At 40.1% G+C, this 17,702-nt stretch overlaps 1 protein-coding gene across 1 annotated transcript in view; it reads right to left on the bottom strand.

The window, feature by feature from the left end:
- CTNND2 (catenin delta 2) overlaps nt 1–17,702 on the bottom strand; it is a 934,064-nt gene that overhangs the window by 379,123 nt on the left and 537,239 nt on the right. The window contains exon 8 of the mRNA XM_063085434.1: nt 4,040–4,234. Within this exon, the coding sequence (XP_062941504.1) occupies nt 4,040–4,234 (195 nt within the window). The remainder of the gene's footprint in view (nt 1–4,039; nt 4,235–17,702) is intronic.

The raw sequence follows: 17,702 nt of genomic DNA on the forward strand, positions 1-17,702 counted from the left end.
TTTAAGGTAGTTTCTGCAATAAAGTCACATGCAGGGGTGGCTGCCTATGGCAGCTGAGAAGGAAGGAGCAATGGAGAAGGAAGGTCGAGAGGAGGGGTGGAATAACAGGGTGCTAGGTGCAGCCTAAGGGGAGGAGCTACCTGGGAATCACCTTTGGTGGAGCGGGTTAAAAAGTTTCAACATGTCTCATCTTCAATGTTTTCTGGTCTTCTCTGTGCAGTCATCTCCCTGCATAACTCTCAGCCCTTGAAGAGGCAATTACATAGGTTAGCCTTGGTGATGTCTGGGAGCAAGGGAGGCCCCAGGATGGGGTCAGCATGGGGCAGAGAGGGGCAGAGAGAGGATAATGGCCACAAGAACAGAGAGTAACACCTGGAGAGGGATAGGGCAGAGAGCCAGGTGCAGCGCTGAGCGAAAGGGGGTGCCCTGCATGAAAACACCCACCTGCCTGGCCCCGAGACCTCCCTATGAACGAGGGAGGACCAGCTTTGGGGGGCAGGAGCAGAAGAGTGGGGGGCAACCAGATCCCTCATTTTGTGTATAGCACAATCCTGAGTTACATGTTATCCAGCAAAGAAAAGATATGATGTGTTGTTTAGTGTTCTTATTAATACTTTGTCTTCAATTACATCCAGAATATTCATTTAGTCTTTAAGGTATTACCTTGCATAACCAGTTAGTTTTTCACTTGTTTATATCCTTTTCTGACACTAAACTGAATATGCTCGAGGGCAAGGAGTAAATTTTAAGCTTCTCTGGTTGTGCCAGTGCATCTAGCACACAGTGTGTCTTAACAGACATTGCTTGATTAACAGGGTATAGAAAGCCATAAGCTCCACAGATGAAAACAGACGTATGTTTGTTTTGTTTTTAAATGATTGTATTCACAAATGTAGGGTCAACCAAGCCCAGGATGTAGGGCAAGACTGCCTGGATGTGAAGGTTTTTCAACCTGTATGTGGCTGGCCACATATAACCTGTGTGACCTTGGGCAGATTACTCAACATCTCTGTGCCTCAGTTTTCTGATCTGTAAAGCAAGCATTGTAATTGCATCTCCTGCCTAGGGTTGTTCTGTGGATAAGTAAACATAAGCAATGCATTTAAAACAGTCCCTGAGAGTTGCCACTTGCTATATTGTTTGAATAACCTCATCCTGTCTCGCATGCTTGATTCCATGGCACTACCTAGCAATTCCCTAATTGTTAAGCATGCATAATTGTCTTCCTTCCCAGTCACTGGCTCCTTAACGGAAGCAACTGGCCTTCAGTCTTCTTGCCCCACCCCCCATGAAGTATCATCTGGAAATGCCTTAGGGATTGAACTGAAGGAACTCTAGCCTGTGGCCTGTTACTTTAGGGCAGAGATACATGACTAGTTGCTCAGGTCACTTCAGCCACCAATCTGAGCTACAGCCAGTGGCCCTGAATGCTTCGAGTCTACCAGCCTTGTAAGCACCTGTCCTCTTCTCCTGAGGAATTAGGGTATTTGCTCTAGCCCCGGAAGCCTCCTAAATGTCTATACTGGTGGTCTCCAGTGTGGGGGTGTGTGCAACACAGGGGATGTGAAGGATGACCCCCCCAACATGCAGGGAAGCAACTTTAGAATGTTTCCTTATAGCTATTATGTATCTATTTTTAATCTCTTCTTTGTGTCATTTTCATTTTTATGTATATATTATGCTAGAAATAAATTTAATAGTATTCTGTGCCTATAATGTATAAGAAAGAGATACACATACAGGTATTAAAGGCATTTTCTTAAATAGATATAGTTTGCAGGGTTGTGGTACATGTGGGGACATAAAATGAGTTAGGTGTAGACACAGGGGGCAGCCTGGGCAGATGCAGTGGGGAGAGACCTCGTGGCTTTATGCTTAGGAGCTGGAGAGAGGTCGCTTATCCTCTTCCACTTGTCTTCCCAAGAGACCATCCACATACTTCTGGAAACTTCTGAAGTATTATGTAAATCAGCATATTTCCTCAAAACTGCCTCAAGTTCAAAGGTGCATCTAAATGTCACAACCCTAGCAGATCTAGGCCATGACTGTTGCTGGCAAAAGTCCCAGGCTTTCCCTTTGAAGCACTTAGAGAACGCTGATGCCTTTCCTCACAGGAGGTAGAAAAGAAAAACACTTGTTCATTCAGGATGGTTCTCACTGATGGCTTAGAGCACAGGTTGGCAAACTTTTCCTGTAAAGGGCCAGATAGTAAATATTCTTGGTTTTGCCAGCCACATGGTCTCTGTCACAGTGACTCATCTGTGCCACTGCTGTGCCAAAGCAGCCACAGCAGATACAGACGCGAGCGGCGGGGCTGCATTCCAGCAACATCATTTATGGGCATTGGAACTCAAATTTCACATGATTTTCGCATGCTGCAAAATATTATCCACCTTTTGATTTTTCCCCTCAACCATTTAAAAATTGAATAATCATTCTTAGCTCACATGTGCTGCTAAAATAGGTGTCAAGGTGGATTTGGCCCATGGGCCATGGTTTGCTGACCCCTGGCTTAGAAGAAAACACTACAGTTTTGTTTTATTTTCATTTTTTTAAAGATTAATTAAATTTTTTTTCTTATTGTAGATAATTTTTCATTAAACACCCAGAAGTTTATTAACAAGAAATAATTCTAAAAGCATATGAATATGGAATAGAGAATCGACATAATCTCTTCTGTTGTCAGTTTTTATTCAAATTAAATACTGAATGTCACTGAGGTTGCTTTCTTCTTCTTTTACAAGAGATGCATGGAAATAAAATTACCTTAGTTTACAATATGCAAAAACTAAATGTTAAAGTAGTTCAACTCCAGACAGGAGTGGAACTAGAAGGGTGAAGAAAGGGAAATTCTGACAAGAATTAATGCTTATTCTTTTTCTTCTACAGTGAGATATGTGTTATTGACATTGGATGGCGTTTACGATATCAAAAATAAAATAAAGAGTATTCTGTGCTTTTCTTCCTATGACGCAGTGAAATATTGAAATGTACTTATCAATAATCAACTATAAAATCAGCTTAGATTTCCTTGATTGCAAAACATGTAATTTACTGTCATAATGTGGGCTAACAAAATTGCTATGCTGTACTTAGTGGTCACTAGAAGTCCCAGTGTCCGAGGATGCGGGGATCTGTGTGCCAAGCTTTGGAGCGAAGCACTGGCTCTCGCAAGCCTCAGCCCAACTACGATGCTGTGTAGCATTAGGAAAGGAGAGAGCAACGCTGCACTGTCTGCAAACCAGCAACGCAATCTTTTCCATTTACTAAGCAACGTGAGGCTTTATCATACATGCAATTCTCAACAAGTTTTTAATTATATCAATTTTATGGGTAAGTGTTCTCTAGCAATTTAATCATGACATTTGACCAATTATTTGGAAAATGGCTACATATTCTCATAAACACTTGTCTTCCTTCATGTGTCCTGTGGTTGTGTTCAATTCAAAATACATCTTTAATCCGGGGGATGGGGGGGCTGTACAGTTACTTGAACCAACATTGACCTTTAAACAATAATTGTATAAGATTCAACCTATTACTGTGTATGAAATAAATTCTTAGTTTGCCTTTCAAAATATGCTCCATTTTTGGTAAATATGTTTGTTTTTTCCAAGGTTGCCAAATAGATAGACTATATTATTAAAAAATACCATCATCAGCCATATAGGTTTTATGTCCTGTGTAAAGACTGTGCTTTCTTGAAGTACTTATATTTATTAAATAAGTTAATAATGATGTATAAAACATTAGTATTGCTCCCTTCAATTTTTCTCTTTGGCAAAGTCAGCTCACAACCTCTTTTGGACTTCTTCCATTTGTAATATAACCAGGTAGCTACTGGAGTCTCATTGTTTCCACCACCATCATTACAGACATCGGTGATAGGAGCAGGTCATGATGCTTGTGAGGAGAATGGACACACACACACACACACACACACACACACACACTCCTTTCACTTGGGAGTGTCATTTAAGCTCCCGAGCAGCCCCGCCCCTGTGGACAGAACACTGAGTGGGTTGTCCTGAGTACACACCTGTGCTCGTGCGGTAGGTGCCAGTGTGTGCTGGCGGCAGAGGGTCCCCCTGGCTCTGGCTGAGACTCCTCATAGGGGGCTTCTGATAGACGCGGTCTTCATAGATGGGGTCTATGTGGTGTTCTGGGGACTGCAGGGCCCGCAGCTCTGGGCCCAGGTGCCCATGCTGGCTGCTGTACGAGGCTCGGGACCCAGCTGAAATAAATGAACAGGGGGACATCAAGGCCAGACTCACATTCAAACAGAACTTATGTTATCAAACACATATTCAACTCTGGAGGGCGGAGGGACAGAATTGTTGAAATCCGCAGAAAACCAAATGAATCACATGAAACGGCAGCAACACATCAAATTAATTAATCAGCTTATCGGCATCCCCCAGCCACCCCACTTGTTCCCAAACCTGATATCACTATAAAGATGACAATGTTTCTGAGATAAATCCACACAGAACAAGTCCAGGGAGCATCGTTTTTTCTCACAGCCTGACCTGTGTAGCTGAGTTCATCACTAAGGGAATTAGACAGGCAGTCGATCCTGAAATCCTCTTATGAATTATTCCATAGTCCTTTCACCTTAAGTTGCACAACAGAAATTATTTCAAATGAATGAACCACAGTGGCCAAGCTGTCTTGGTATTGCTCCTGAAAAGTGAACTAGAATGTGTCCCATTAGGAGTTTTTCCCTGGACAACCCATGAACCAGAATGTCTGGGTGCACAACAACCGGAATCCCTGAGAAAAGCAGATATTAAAGAAAAGGCTTTTCAAGATACAGTTTCCTGTTCTCTGACCCTCCAAATTGAAGCATCTGCATTTAGTCTATCTCCCTCTGAAAAAGGTACAAATGGTTGTCGCCAGCTGAATTAATTGATAAAATGAGGCCACATGCCACTTGGCTTTGTGGTATTTGTAAACCCGTATTTGTGTCACTTCGTTGCATAGCATGGGAACAAGTGCTGCTTGAAGCGATGCTGTGGACCAGGGCACCATGAGTATCTCTGAAGGAAGGAAGCCTGGGCCCATCACAAAATAGACTTTTCTGAGTGGTAAGAGGCTGAGTTGACAGAAAGGGAAGAAGACACTGATGGGGAGCCAATATTTTATATGAGGTACAGTCAGAATCACTGAAGCAGAATGTCAGGGGAATCATCTCAATTGGGGCCAATGGGATGAAGATGGAGAAGGAAGAGGTGGTATTTTTCCATGGAGAGTAGAGAACACAAACAAGACCCAAAGGAGTCCAGAGGTGGTCTAAGCAATGACCCTTTGGCTAAATCCCAAAACGTACCCAAATGGCACACTGGTATTTATCCGTCCACTGATTTTCAACAGCCCCAACGTGGAGCTCTCCATGCCAGCCTAAAGTGACAGGGTGTTGGAATTCCTTGATCTGGGCAGTGTCAGCTGGTCCTGAGCCTTCACCAGTGGCCACTGTAAAGCCAGAGTCTTCAATGCTCAGTTATCACTGAAGGCTGCCCCTTCAGAAACATGACCCCAAAATTTCAGGGTTCTTGTCTAGTCTATTTGAGGAAAAAGCCATTCAAAAGTTTTGAAATTGCTCACAAATAAATGTTTTACTAGCATATTTAGCACAACCTGCTTTAAATTTAAGTAAACAGAAAACAGTGTTTCAGAATGATCAGGGCAGTGCTGAGAACTCCATGAATTCAGTGTTAATAAAAATCACTGAAGGTTTTGGGGAAAAGAAAGGAGTAGGGCAGGCAAGTTCCTTACCTTTCCTGCTGCTAGTAATTAAATAAATCTGATTTAGATGGCGTTCAGATGAATGATAGATTCAAAGTAGCTGCTTTGCATAATTGGTATCATTGCATTTGATTTATCAAATGCCAACATCACACTTAATATTATCTCAAGCTTATACTTTCCAGGAATATATGTAAGTACAACGTGCCTTGAGTTTCTGCTGTCAAGACTTACTCCTGAAGGCTACGATAATGTTGCTAAGGATTTAAAAGCGTAAACATAAGAAAACAGTCATTATATCCAAATGTACAGTGAAATAAAAATCAGCCATCACTGGTAGATTTAGACATAACTTTATCACAACTCCTTTATTCTAAGCTGCAAAACAACATCCACTCATAAACAATGAGAAGACCTGCTGAATTTTTAGTGGCGACATGATCTTAGGGCATATGTGAAAACCCTCTTATTACAAGCATTTACTTGGCATCAGGAAATTTTCATTAGTACCATAAACCAAATTAAGGATAAAGAGTCACAGGCAAGGAGAAAAAATTTTAAGGTAAAGTCTACCTCTGTGGAGATCAGGCTTCCAGTGTGCTGATATTAATAAAAATATAACAGTAAAATTATTAAATATTTTAGTAGTATACTACACTTATTTTTTTCTATCATCATACTCTTGGTAAAACTATAAGCTCATACTATTTCCCGGTGGAAATACTTGTGCAAAGTACAATTGCATATTTAAGCTTTATGCATAGCACTGAATGAGAAAGAGCATTTTAAAAGGAGCATTGTTTACCTTTCTTTTTATCCATTGTGTTTAGGTTTTAACTGCTCATGGGTGGGCACAATTATTGGCAAGAAAGACAGAAAGAACTAGGGGACGGAAGAGAGGCCTAGGAATCATAGGTTAAAAGTGCCACTGCTGGAATCCATGTGTTCTGACGTCCTGACTCAGGAAAGAACATATCAGATCTATACTAACTGTGCCTATTTTATTTTGGGATATTTCAAGAAAAAAAATCCTCATACAATCTCTTCTGGGAATATGCTACAAAATTTCATTAGATGGTGTATGTGTTTGATGATTCAAAGAAAATGTCCTTTGTTTTTAGTAGTAATTTTCCTTCACCATTGTATGGTCTAGGTGACAGCGAGTCCTAAGCATCAGATTGGACTCAAAACACCATTTATGAGCATTTACATCTTTCTCAGGAACTGGAAATATGTTACCATAACAAGAAAAATCCTGGAGAAAATCTGACTTTGTCCAAAATGTCGCAGATGTCAAGGCAAAGTGTTCTTGCTAATTATGCTGGTGAAGAACAATTCCAAGAACCTGCCCTTGACCAAGATGAGGGCTCAGAACTGCAGCATGGCAAAGTGCAATAAAAACATGGATGGGCCACAGAGAAAGGGGCAGCAGGCCCCACAGACCACCGCACTGATGGTTTCCTCTGCCACTGCAGACATATGCCATGGAGGCATAACACCTGTGTGCATAATGCATTCCATGACCAATTTCTGCAACAATTTCTACATCATCCAGCATTAATATTTCAATTCTATCATGTGGTTTTGCTTTTCCTATTTCTCATCTTTATATGACAAATTGGAGTCTAGAGAACTCAGGCAGTGGCAATTTTCATATATAGTGAGTTTCTGAAAATGAGTTTGAAAACTCACGTATGAAATGTGAACACTTGGTTTACGGATAAAGACAGTTTGTCATTCAGGGGGGCTAAAGGGTTTTAGAACTCCCCTATGTGTGCCCTGTGCAGGTCGTGGCTCCTACAGGTCCAGAAAACTCTGGAGGACTGGGGAGAATTTGCAAGCTGAGCTAGCACCGGGTCTGAGGCAACCGCTCTACAAGAGCTACCATTTGTCCTGGGACCTCAGAGTGATCTCTCCACTGCTGCTTGAGCTGACCTGAGTGGACGCTTGGATGCCTCAGAACCCAAGTGACTCTTGAGCACTTGGCTGCAGTGTTGGTGCTGGGAATAAAGAGAAAGGGGTTCCATGCTGTGGCAGAGAGGGAGGTATGGATTCCAGGGCTCAGAGAATACAGCAGACTGGACCCCTGGAAACTGAAGGGGCACAAGACCTCGGAGGTCCCCTGCTTCTGTGTTTGGGCCTTTTGCTCCATGGTCTCCATTTACACTTGCTACTATTATGCAGAAGCTGGAAATTACGGCTCACCATCAAATCCTGCACGTGGAGATGTGGATACAGAATGTTCAACAGTTTGCAATCAACAGAAATATTATTTAAAGCAGTAATTTTACTGCTGTTTCTTGTGCCAGTTTTGCCCAAAGAATTTGAAATGAGAAGACACGAACTGTGCCCCACCCCAGGTCTGTCTCTAACCATATGGAACCAGGGCAAGCCACTGAAATGCTTTGATCCCTAGTTTCCTCAAGTGTAAAAACAGAGACAACACTATATGCATTTGTACAACATGGAATTGTTGGAGGATCAAGATGAGAGAGTTCATGTGCAAAAGTGCTCTGTAGTTGATAAAACAACATAAAAATCAGTGTTCTCATGTCATTTGATCTTAGAATTAAGAAAGTATGTCATCTCACGTAAATACATCTAATGATTTGACAAAATAAACACTTATCAAAATTTCAAAAACAACTTGGAGATTTAATTCTGAAATATTCTAAATGACAAAGAATTCTCTGATACCTTTGTGAAATATTATTGCAAAATGTAAATCTTATGGTTTTATTTGCTTTTCTTAAAAAAATTGTGCTGCTTGCTAATGGAGAATTGCAAAGAATGAAGGAATGAAAAAAGTCCAAAAAGGAAGAAATATCGAAATGACCACAAATAGGTGGAATCCTTTTTAGAAGGTAATAGGGCATAAATTAAGCTCTCAAACTGAAGGTAAGAGACATTTGCTAATCCAGCAGGAAGCCAGCAACAGACCTGCAGGGGGTTCTTGACGTGGAGAATAATTATGAGTCTGAAAGGGCTAATGTTTGGCTCTGGGTTGTGCTTGTCACTCTAAGACACTATATTTTCATTGGGTCAGAGAATCCAACAGGCTGTGTTTTCATTTGACCAGCTAACAAAATATTTGTTATTTTTTGAATGATTTGCAACTAAATTTCTATGTACTAGATTTTACACATATCATTTATATGCACCAATTAATCCATACTGATCGATACATTCATTCATGCGTTTGCTCATTCATTCATCCAATCAACACATTTACTGAGTGCCTGGGCAACTTCTAGGAGTTGAGGAAGTCACGGTGCTCAAGACAGACAAAGCCTCTGGCCTTGAAAATAAGTAAGTCATTGCATTCAGGCAAATGGAGAGGGGGGGACTGAAGGAAAATGAGGTAGGGCAGGAGTAAAAGAGACAAAGTGTCAGGAGGGCATGCTGTTTGGATAGGGTGGTCAAGAAAATTCCTTCTGAGCACTCGACATTTTAGCAGAGAGCTGCAGAAGATGAGTGAATGAGCCATACATGGGAAGAGCAATATGTTTCTCAGACCGAAGGAACCAATAGCAGTAGCAAAGGCTTTCTACAGGAGACTCATTTCAGAATAGACACAGAAATGATTTTTATTAGTGTCTATTTAATCCATATTGTCTTTTAAAAGAAACACCAGTTAAGTAGATGAACTCTTTGTGAGTACATACTATCATTGATTGTAGTAACAAGATATTTTTTTTAACTCAGAATTTCACAGTCACAGCAAACACATTTTTGTCAAAAGGATTTGAAGCATTCAGTGGGAGATGACGCATAATGACCTCATGAAAACTGCATAACTGAAGATTCAGCTCTAACTACTTGAGGTTTTTTAATGCATTTGAATTTTCATTCCTTAGAACATCATTAATTTTTAAATCTTTGTTTATTCCTCAAAGAATCATCTGGGGAACCTGTTGAAAATGCTGATTTATGGATACAACCCCTAAGAGATTCTGATTTGATCAGTCCAAGTGGGATATAGCAATGTACATTTTAATGAGCACCTCCCAAGCCACCTGATTCTAACACAGAGATAAACTATGAGTCACCCTGTCCCAGATAAAGTAAAAAAGAGGAGACATGGGCCGACCCCATGGCTCATTCGGGAGAGTGCGGCACTGGGAGCACAGTAGCACTGCTGCCGCGGGTTTGGATCCTATATAGGGATGGCCGGTGCACTCGCTGGCTGAGCGCAGTGCAGACGACACCAAGCCAAGGGTTGCGATCCCCTTACTGGTCACAAAAAGGAAAAAAAAAAAAAAAAAAAAAAAAAAAAAGAGGAGACATGCATGTTCAAAAGAAGAAAAAAAAAAGCATCTAATGTGTTGCAACCCTCAATTTATCATTTCTGGCTTTATTCAAACAATATCATTTACTAAGCAGGTCTATTCTGTTTTTCATTGAAACCCATTCATATGTTTTTATTTCTATACTCTATGATCTATGACTAATTTATTGCAAATTTACCTGCTTTTATAAAGAAATAAATTTGTGCATATTTTTATTTCAAAATTTCACTATTAGGTTATTAAGAACATTCTGCCATTTAACCAGTCTCTTTGAATTTGGCACCGAGTTTCAAATGCTGATTTGCAAAGAAATAGAAAAAGAAGGCTCTAAATGACATAGTAGTCAATTGGCCAGAGTGCGCAGACTGATTGTGTTTGTGAACAGGTTGCAGAGATAAGTTCTTCCATTTCTGAGATAAGGAGCTGCCTTCAGATGAAAAAAGCTATAAATTTCTTGTGCTATGAAAGTCCAAAGTAGAATCTAGGAATGCAGGTTTTCAAAAAAATATGTTCATACATCGATGTATGGAACTACATATTTGAAGAGCAAATGAGAACTTCTATAGAGAAATGTAGAGCCTGAGATGGAAGTAGATTTCCCCCTCTCCTATCTCCACTGCTTTGCTTCCTTTGCTGGACACCCCGATTCCAGGGGAATGTTCCCTGCTGACATGTCAGCTTCACTAAGCAACGTGTCCAGGCAGCATGTTCTGTGCAGGTAGTTAGCCTCTGCTCTGTGAGAGTCAATGGCTTTGAAATAGTTACTTCGTGGACTTTGAACCTCTTAAAAATGATTACATTGTATGATGTTGAATATATGAATTATCCTGACTTGAGCATCACACATTGCACACAGGTAGATATTCAACTCTGTACCCCACAGATACGTACAAGTTACTGTGTTTCATTTTTTCTTTTTTTAAACCTCTTAAAAAGTCTGGCTTGATATCTGTTATCATTAAACTCCATGGGGAAAAGTGATATCGGTATACAAACACTTTTAGAAATACTAAAATTAACACAATATTGGTTAATATGATGCGTTTTCAAAAAGTTCATGGAAAAATGTGTATTATCATTTAATACTATTTTTCTGCAAATTTTTTGAAGTACCTTCATATTACTATTTCATAAACATGCACTAGGTAAATTGTTGAGAGATGCAAATATTACATCTTTGATTTGAGGAATACTTCATCATGATAAATCTTATCTCAAAAGAAGGCACATTAAGAAAGCTGCACTTTGCTCAGCTGTCTTGGAGATACACACAGGAGGTTGGCATGCTCACATTCTTCGTTCTTGAACTCTGTATGTTAAAATTTTTCGCTTATTCTTGATTTTTGCTTTTGACTCAGCTCAAAATTCCAAAATCTCTTCCTTTGCTAATTCAAAACTAATTTCAGTATTTAAAGGACTCAAATATTTCCCCATGTATCCTGAGTCAAGTCTATGATCTGAATTTCATTTGCAAACAATCACAAATTCACTGAATTCTTTTGACATGTTATTTCATGTTGTTATAAATGTAATAATGTATGAAAACATTTCTCATATAGGCTAAGAGCCATATTTCAGACTTATGTTGGAAAGGAACATTATTAATTCATATGTATTCAACAGTAAAACTGCATTGAAGCTTAATAATTTCAAAGTAACAGGTCATGTGGTGATATAAAATGACTCTATGATAAACCTATTTTTGGGAAAAAAATGCCCTTCTGTTTCTTTTGTTACATAAATCTTAGATTGGCACACATTATACTAACTCAGCACAGCGCTGCTGCTGTCGCTAATAATGGTAATCACACAGTCTCTGGAAATGTACGAAACACAGAAGGACTTGTTCCTATAACTTTCTTGATTTCATTTCCAATACAATTAAAACCTCATCATACCTTTTACCAAATGAATCCTTTAATCTATTGGGATTACTGTCCAATGAGAATAACTTAAAGGCACAAATCACTGGTCAGGACCTTGCAGTAAGTGCGTCCATGTGTCTATATCCCCTATGAAAGCATATGCCCCTTATTCTTACACTTTCTAACCACAAGCATTTCTTCTCAAGCTGTTAGGAAAACAGGCTTTTTCTGTTCAACTGTTTCAGTGACAGGCATGTATCTGGACAGTAATGAGATAGTGGTAATGGGGTATCACGAGTGATGTGGTGTCTCATTTCTTTGCATTCTTAGGATGGACCGTGTCCATTTTTTACTTCCAGCAAATGTCTCTACAGTGAAGCAGAGGGTGTGTTATGCCACAACACACACACAGCTCCATTTTAATCAGGAGTCTGTGGGAACCTATCTAAGATGGTATTGGTATTAGTGAAACACACTAGAGAAACAGTGGTGGTCTGGCACTTGTTCCTGATACCTGTTTTGGGTTTCTTATGTCAGGGTAGGTACAGAGTAGCTCCAAATGTACTAGCCATGTATTTTGGTATTTCTCAAAATGCCACATGTATACGAATACTCAGATTGAAATTCAGGTTCTGACTCAGTGGGTCAGAACCTTTCTAACAAGCAATTCTGGTGCTGCTGGTCTACAGACCACCTCTGAGAAGTCAGAGCTTACTAGTCAAGCTATTAATACATCTCTGAACATTAGAAGATTTCCATTTTGGTACCTTTCAGGAGCGCTGGAGACAGACACATCAATGCTGTTGTCTCCCCTGCCTTATTAAGCAAACGTGAGTGGCCTCAACGAAGGCACAGACCAAGGGTGTAGCAGGACTCTGGTGCAGGTGGGGCCTCGGCATGCATATGCTGTGCTGGCCATGATGACATGTGAGCATTCTAGTGGCTGCTGCAGAGTGACAGACCTTAGCCCGAAGTGGCTAGGCTCCACATTAGGGGGCCACAAAGGCCTTAGTGAACAGGCTACCTGGGTCAAGAGTTGCTTCTAAGGGGGAAAAAGCATCTTGTCATCTACAGGATGGACTTTTTAGATATTGATGGCCTAGAACATTTTTGCTCCCATCATAGTGTTTCTCGGCTGATGCTGGGTAAGCAGGTATGTAGGTTCCCTGCACCACTGCAGCAGGTGCACACACATATGTAAAGGAAGCTCCATGCTTCTCAACCCTGGGAGAATACTAATGGCTTTCCCTGGCAAACTTTTTAGAGTATTGATCCTGGGGCCCCACTCCAGACCAGGATCTCAGTGGAGGGGCCTAAGGAATGGCACAGTTCAAACACTCTCTAAGAAGAGACCTAGCTCTGCATGGTTAAGGTCAGAGCTGGTAGGCCTGGGACTAGATGCAGGATCTTGAGGAACAAATGTCAAGGTTTGGTCTTCAGCAGGCCCTTAAGGCTGGAGCTTCAGAACAGCCCCAGAAACATCCACTTCTGGATGTGGGTGTAGAGGGAACCTCCTCTTAGAGGAAAGTTTAGTTTCTAAAGCTTGCAAGGTGGCAGCAATACCTTTGAAAGCAGGGAAAATAGTAGATGGTTTTTGCCTGGAGCTGCATGCTCTGCTGCAATTAGCCTCTTGCTGGGAAATCCCTGCAGGTGGTGGCCATGCATAGACTGCAGGACATTTCCTGCCTCTCCCCCTCCTTTCCCTTCTGTAGGCTTCTAGAAACAGCCTTTGGGTTGGATCTAGTGTAATGTCTGGGGAGGTAAATTTGTGAGGAGTAATTGTTCTCAGGTTACATCAGATAAGGGTGGAGTCACTGGTGTGACAATTATATGTGTACTGTGAACTCTTGAGAGTCTTGCTAAAAATTTCAATGTAGCCACTACCTTTGCAAGTAGGTCCCAACTGAGGCTGGTGAAAGGACCCCCCAGAAAGACTCTACCGGGCACCCCAAACCCTTGAGACTGAGTAAAATAAAAAACCGGTTGGTGGGGGGAGCTGAATTTTGAATTGTAATATCTTTGTACATTAGGGCAACATAATCTGATTTCAGACTTGTAATTAAAGTCTGTTGACATTCGCATATAAAGAAGTTTCATCTGCAAAGGTTAATTTTTACCTGGGAGGGGCCTCCTAGTAAGAATCTGCTTCAAAGCACGTCTCTCCCCGGGAGTAGCTCTTGGCAGCAGCACCCTAGTGGAGTGGGCCAGGAGTCTGGTTTACTGCTATCTTCTTATTGTCCTAATTAACTACTGATGCAAAGCAATCTATGATTTGGTGCTTTATTAATTAGTCACTTACCAGAGTTTTTAATGGCCAGCCTCATATTCACACAGATCCTCTTCTTCATCAACAAGGGGGATAAAATCAATGTGTCATTTTATTTCTCGACAGCTGCTTCTCAATACCCCATCAGTGCAATACGTGAACAGTGCATCTGGAGACTGGCTTCCAGACCTAATTATTATGGATAATTATGGATCTTTCTATGGAAAGAATCCAGAACAACGTGCTCCTGACCTATCTTTTTTGATTACATCGAGATGCAAAGCAGGCCAGACCTATAGGCTGAGGTTTCAAGGGGACCAGAAGTCTCCTTCTGCTTTCCAAAGCACTGACTACTGTGGGAACTAAAGCTAAATTTTCATTTTTGATTATGCAGCATCTGCTCATCAAAGGGTACAGGTGAAATTCTCAGTGTACGGACAAAGAGAAAGGTTTTACCAGACAAAAGGAGGCTTAAGTATGCAGTTTTCTTCACAAATTGATTCAAATATTTTGAAAAATACATGAACTAAAATGTTTGGCATCTCAGTATCCTAAATGCAGGCCTCTTTAATCAGATCATATTAGGTTTTATAGGCAGACTGCACAAATTCTCTTTCAAAAATCAGACATTTAGTCTCCGGAATGCAAACTTAAAATGTATTCTCCCTGCATCATTTTTCTAGTCCTTTATATATTTAACCAACACCTACAGAGTTGCCTTTGTGATGATTCCAGAAAAAAAGACACCATTAACTCTCAACATGATTTACAGGGAGAAAATGACAAACTGCTTCCTAGATTAGTCATTCTCTACTTACATTTTATAACTTCTCTATATCAACATTTTATTAATTTTTATTATTTGACTTACCATAATATTTGGCACATATAAAAAGAGTTTGAGAAGAGAGGAATTACGTTGTTGCAATAGAATACTGAGGAGTACTAAAATTTTCTCTTAATTCTTTTCCTCTTAAAAGCTTTAATATGTGTGTATGTGCATGTGTATTTTAAAGTTCAACTATTTACTGGTTTATACATGTATAATTATCATTTGTATACCAGTTATAGTCATTAAAACATTAACTCCCTAAGACAATGCACAATTGATGAAAACAATCTATAGCTAAAACTCTCCCACCCCATTTTTGAAATATTGTTTTTATCAGAGAAAGATACTACGAAACCACCAGTTGGTATGGTACCCTAGTGATGTTAGAGATGCTTTTCTAGTACAGAAAGTCAATTTGTGTTGACTTTTCCAGTGCAGAAAAAATACTACATATGTGCAATAAAGCTGTCAAGTTGAAGGGGCTGTGTCCCTAGGAACAACAACAAGCTGACTGCTGCTATGGTATGAATGTTTATGCCCCCCTCCCCCCATTTCTACATTGAAACCTAACCCCCACTGCTATGGTATTAGGAATGGGACTTTGGGAAGTGGTTAGATCACAGTGGCAAAGCCCTCATGAATGGGGTTAGTGCATTTATAAAAGAGAGAGGGCCCCTCGCCCCTACCACCATGTGAGGACACAGCAAGAAGGTGCTATCCGTGAACCAGAAAGTGGGCCTCACCAGACACCAAATCTGTCAGCACCTTGATTTTGGAATTTCCGGCCTCCAAAACTGTTAGAAATAAATTTCTATTGTTTATAAGCTACACAGTTTATGATACTTTGTTACAGCAGCCTAAACAAACTAAGACAGTCACTCAGCCACCGAGAAGACTGTGGTGTTATCTGTTTCTAACCAGCCGAGCTTAAGCCCTGAATGAATACGTGTGTGTGTGTGTGTGTGTGTGTGTGTGTGTGTGTGTGTGTGTGTGTGTGTGTATTTTTTCATTCTGAAGAGAAATGAATACTGATTTCCCTTTTCCACATGAATTACAGAAATGGAAGTTTATCTCTTAAGGGAGGTTTGAACTTCTTTTCCACATTGCCAGCTCATGTACAAAGGGCTAATGCTGAAGTCAGAAACTTCAGGACGTGCAGATATCATTTGAGGTTCAGTGTAGGCGCCCCCTCTGTAGTGACATAGCACCTGTGGGCCCAGGTGCCATCTAGGAAGCCAATCAGGACAAATTAATGCTGTCATGTCTCTTTGAAGACATGTACATAGCAAACAAATTCAACAGGCCTCCTCAAGCCCACACCTTGCTTAAAATCATTAATGGTTTTCTTTGGGTTCCCTTTGCTGTTAAATCTCTACTTGCAGATTCCTGGTAAGGTCCACAGTACACTACATGGTCTGCAGACACCACAGAATAGGCATTGTCAGCTTTATTATCTCTTACTTGCATAGGGCTACACACAGAGGGCTGCTAACTGTGCAGCTGAGAGCTATGACGTGCCATGGACTGCTTTCTAGGTCTCTGTTAATACTGCAACTGAGACCCAAGAAAGAAAGAAAGCCACTTTTAAAGGAACTGTGAAACTCAAAGGCAATAGAGAAGACTTTTAGTACCTCTTGAGCCAAGTTTTTCTGCTAACTGTTGGTAATTTCCCAATGCTTTGCTCACTTTGGGGAAAACCTGGTGTTTCTTTGTGTCCATGCTTTATTCTGTAGTAAGAATGACCCTTGGTTACCAATGAAATATAACAGGTTCACCCACTAGCTAGCTTTACAATACTCAATTAAAAATATTTGTTGAATATCTACTAGACAAGGCATGATGGGGAGTGCTGAAACAGGCAGAGGTCACCTTAGCTGTCCTCAAGGAGTGCATAGGCCCAATTATTCAAATGACTTGCCTCTTTTGATTGCAGGACATTCAGGGTACTTTCTTCTTTTTATCAAAGTCAGTGTTTTGGTGATACACAGCTAGGATTAGCCTTTAGAGATTTTAGATATTTCACTTTGATAATTCACAATTAATGCAATGTTTTAAATATATATATGTGTGTCTATAAAATACATATGTACATATATGTGTATGTATATTTACATATATGTGTGTATATTATAATTTTTTGTCATATGTTAGAATATATAACAAGCAGAAATTATATAGATTAAATAGTGTATATATATTTTAGAGTAATAGGGACTAAACATATAACAACTTACAAAAATTTATAAAACACTGTATTATATATACTGTATATTTATTATATTACATATTCTGTTTAATATGGACTAAACATAGGAAAAATTTTTAAAATTCACAAAATGTCCTTTGGTTAAAAACAATGGGGGGAGGAATTTTGATGCAGGCTTGGTTGCAAATTAATGCTATTTAGAGATATTTTAAATTATTAATTACTTAAAGTTACTTGCACATCTACTAGAACAGTTGGTTTCCACCAAATCCCTGTTACTTAGGTAAAAAGAAGAAAAAAATCATCATACTTATTAAGGCGGAAATATTGGTTAACTAAAACCATTGAACTGTTTTAACATCTGAGGTGAGTGGCTGGCCCCAGATGCCTGTTTGCCCAAGTTAACTAATATGTGTGACCTAAAATAAGTAATCACCAAAAAGAGACCAAGGAGTGTTTTGTGCCCCGCTACTTTATGTTACAGGCAAAGAGCCCTGCA

Source organism: Cynocephalus volans, chromosome 2 (genome assembly GCF_027409185.1).
Source record: "Cynocephalus volans isolate mCynVol1 chromosome 2, mCynVol1.pri, whole genome shotgun sequence".
In the NCBI taxonomy this organism is placed as follows: domain Eukaryota; kingdom Metazoa; phylum Chordata; class Mammalia; order Dermoptera; family Cynocephalidae; genus Cynocephalus; species Cynocephalus volans.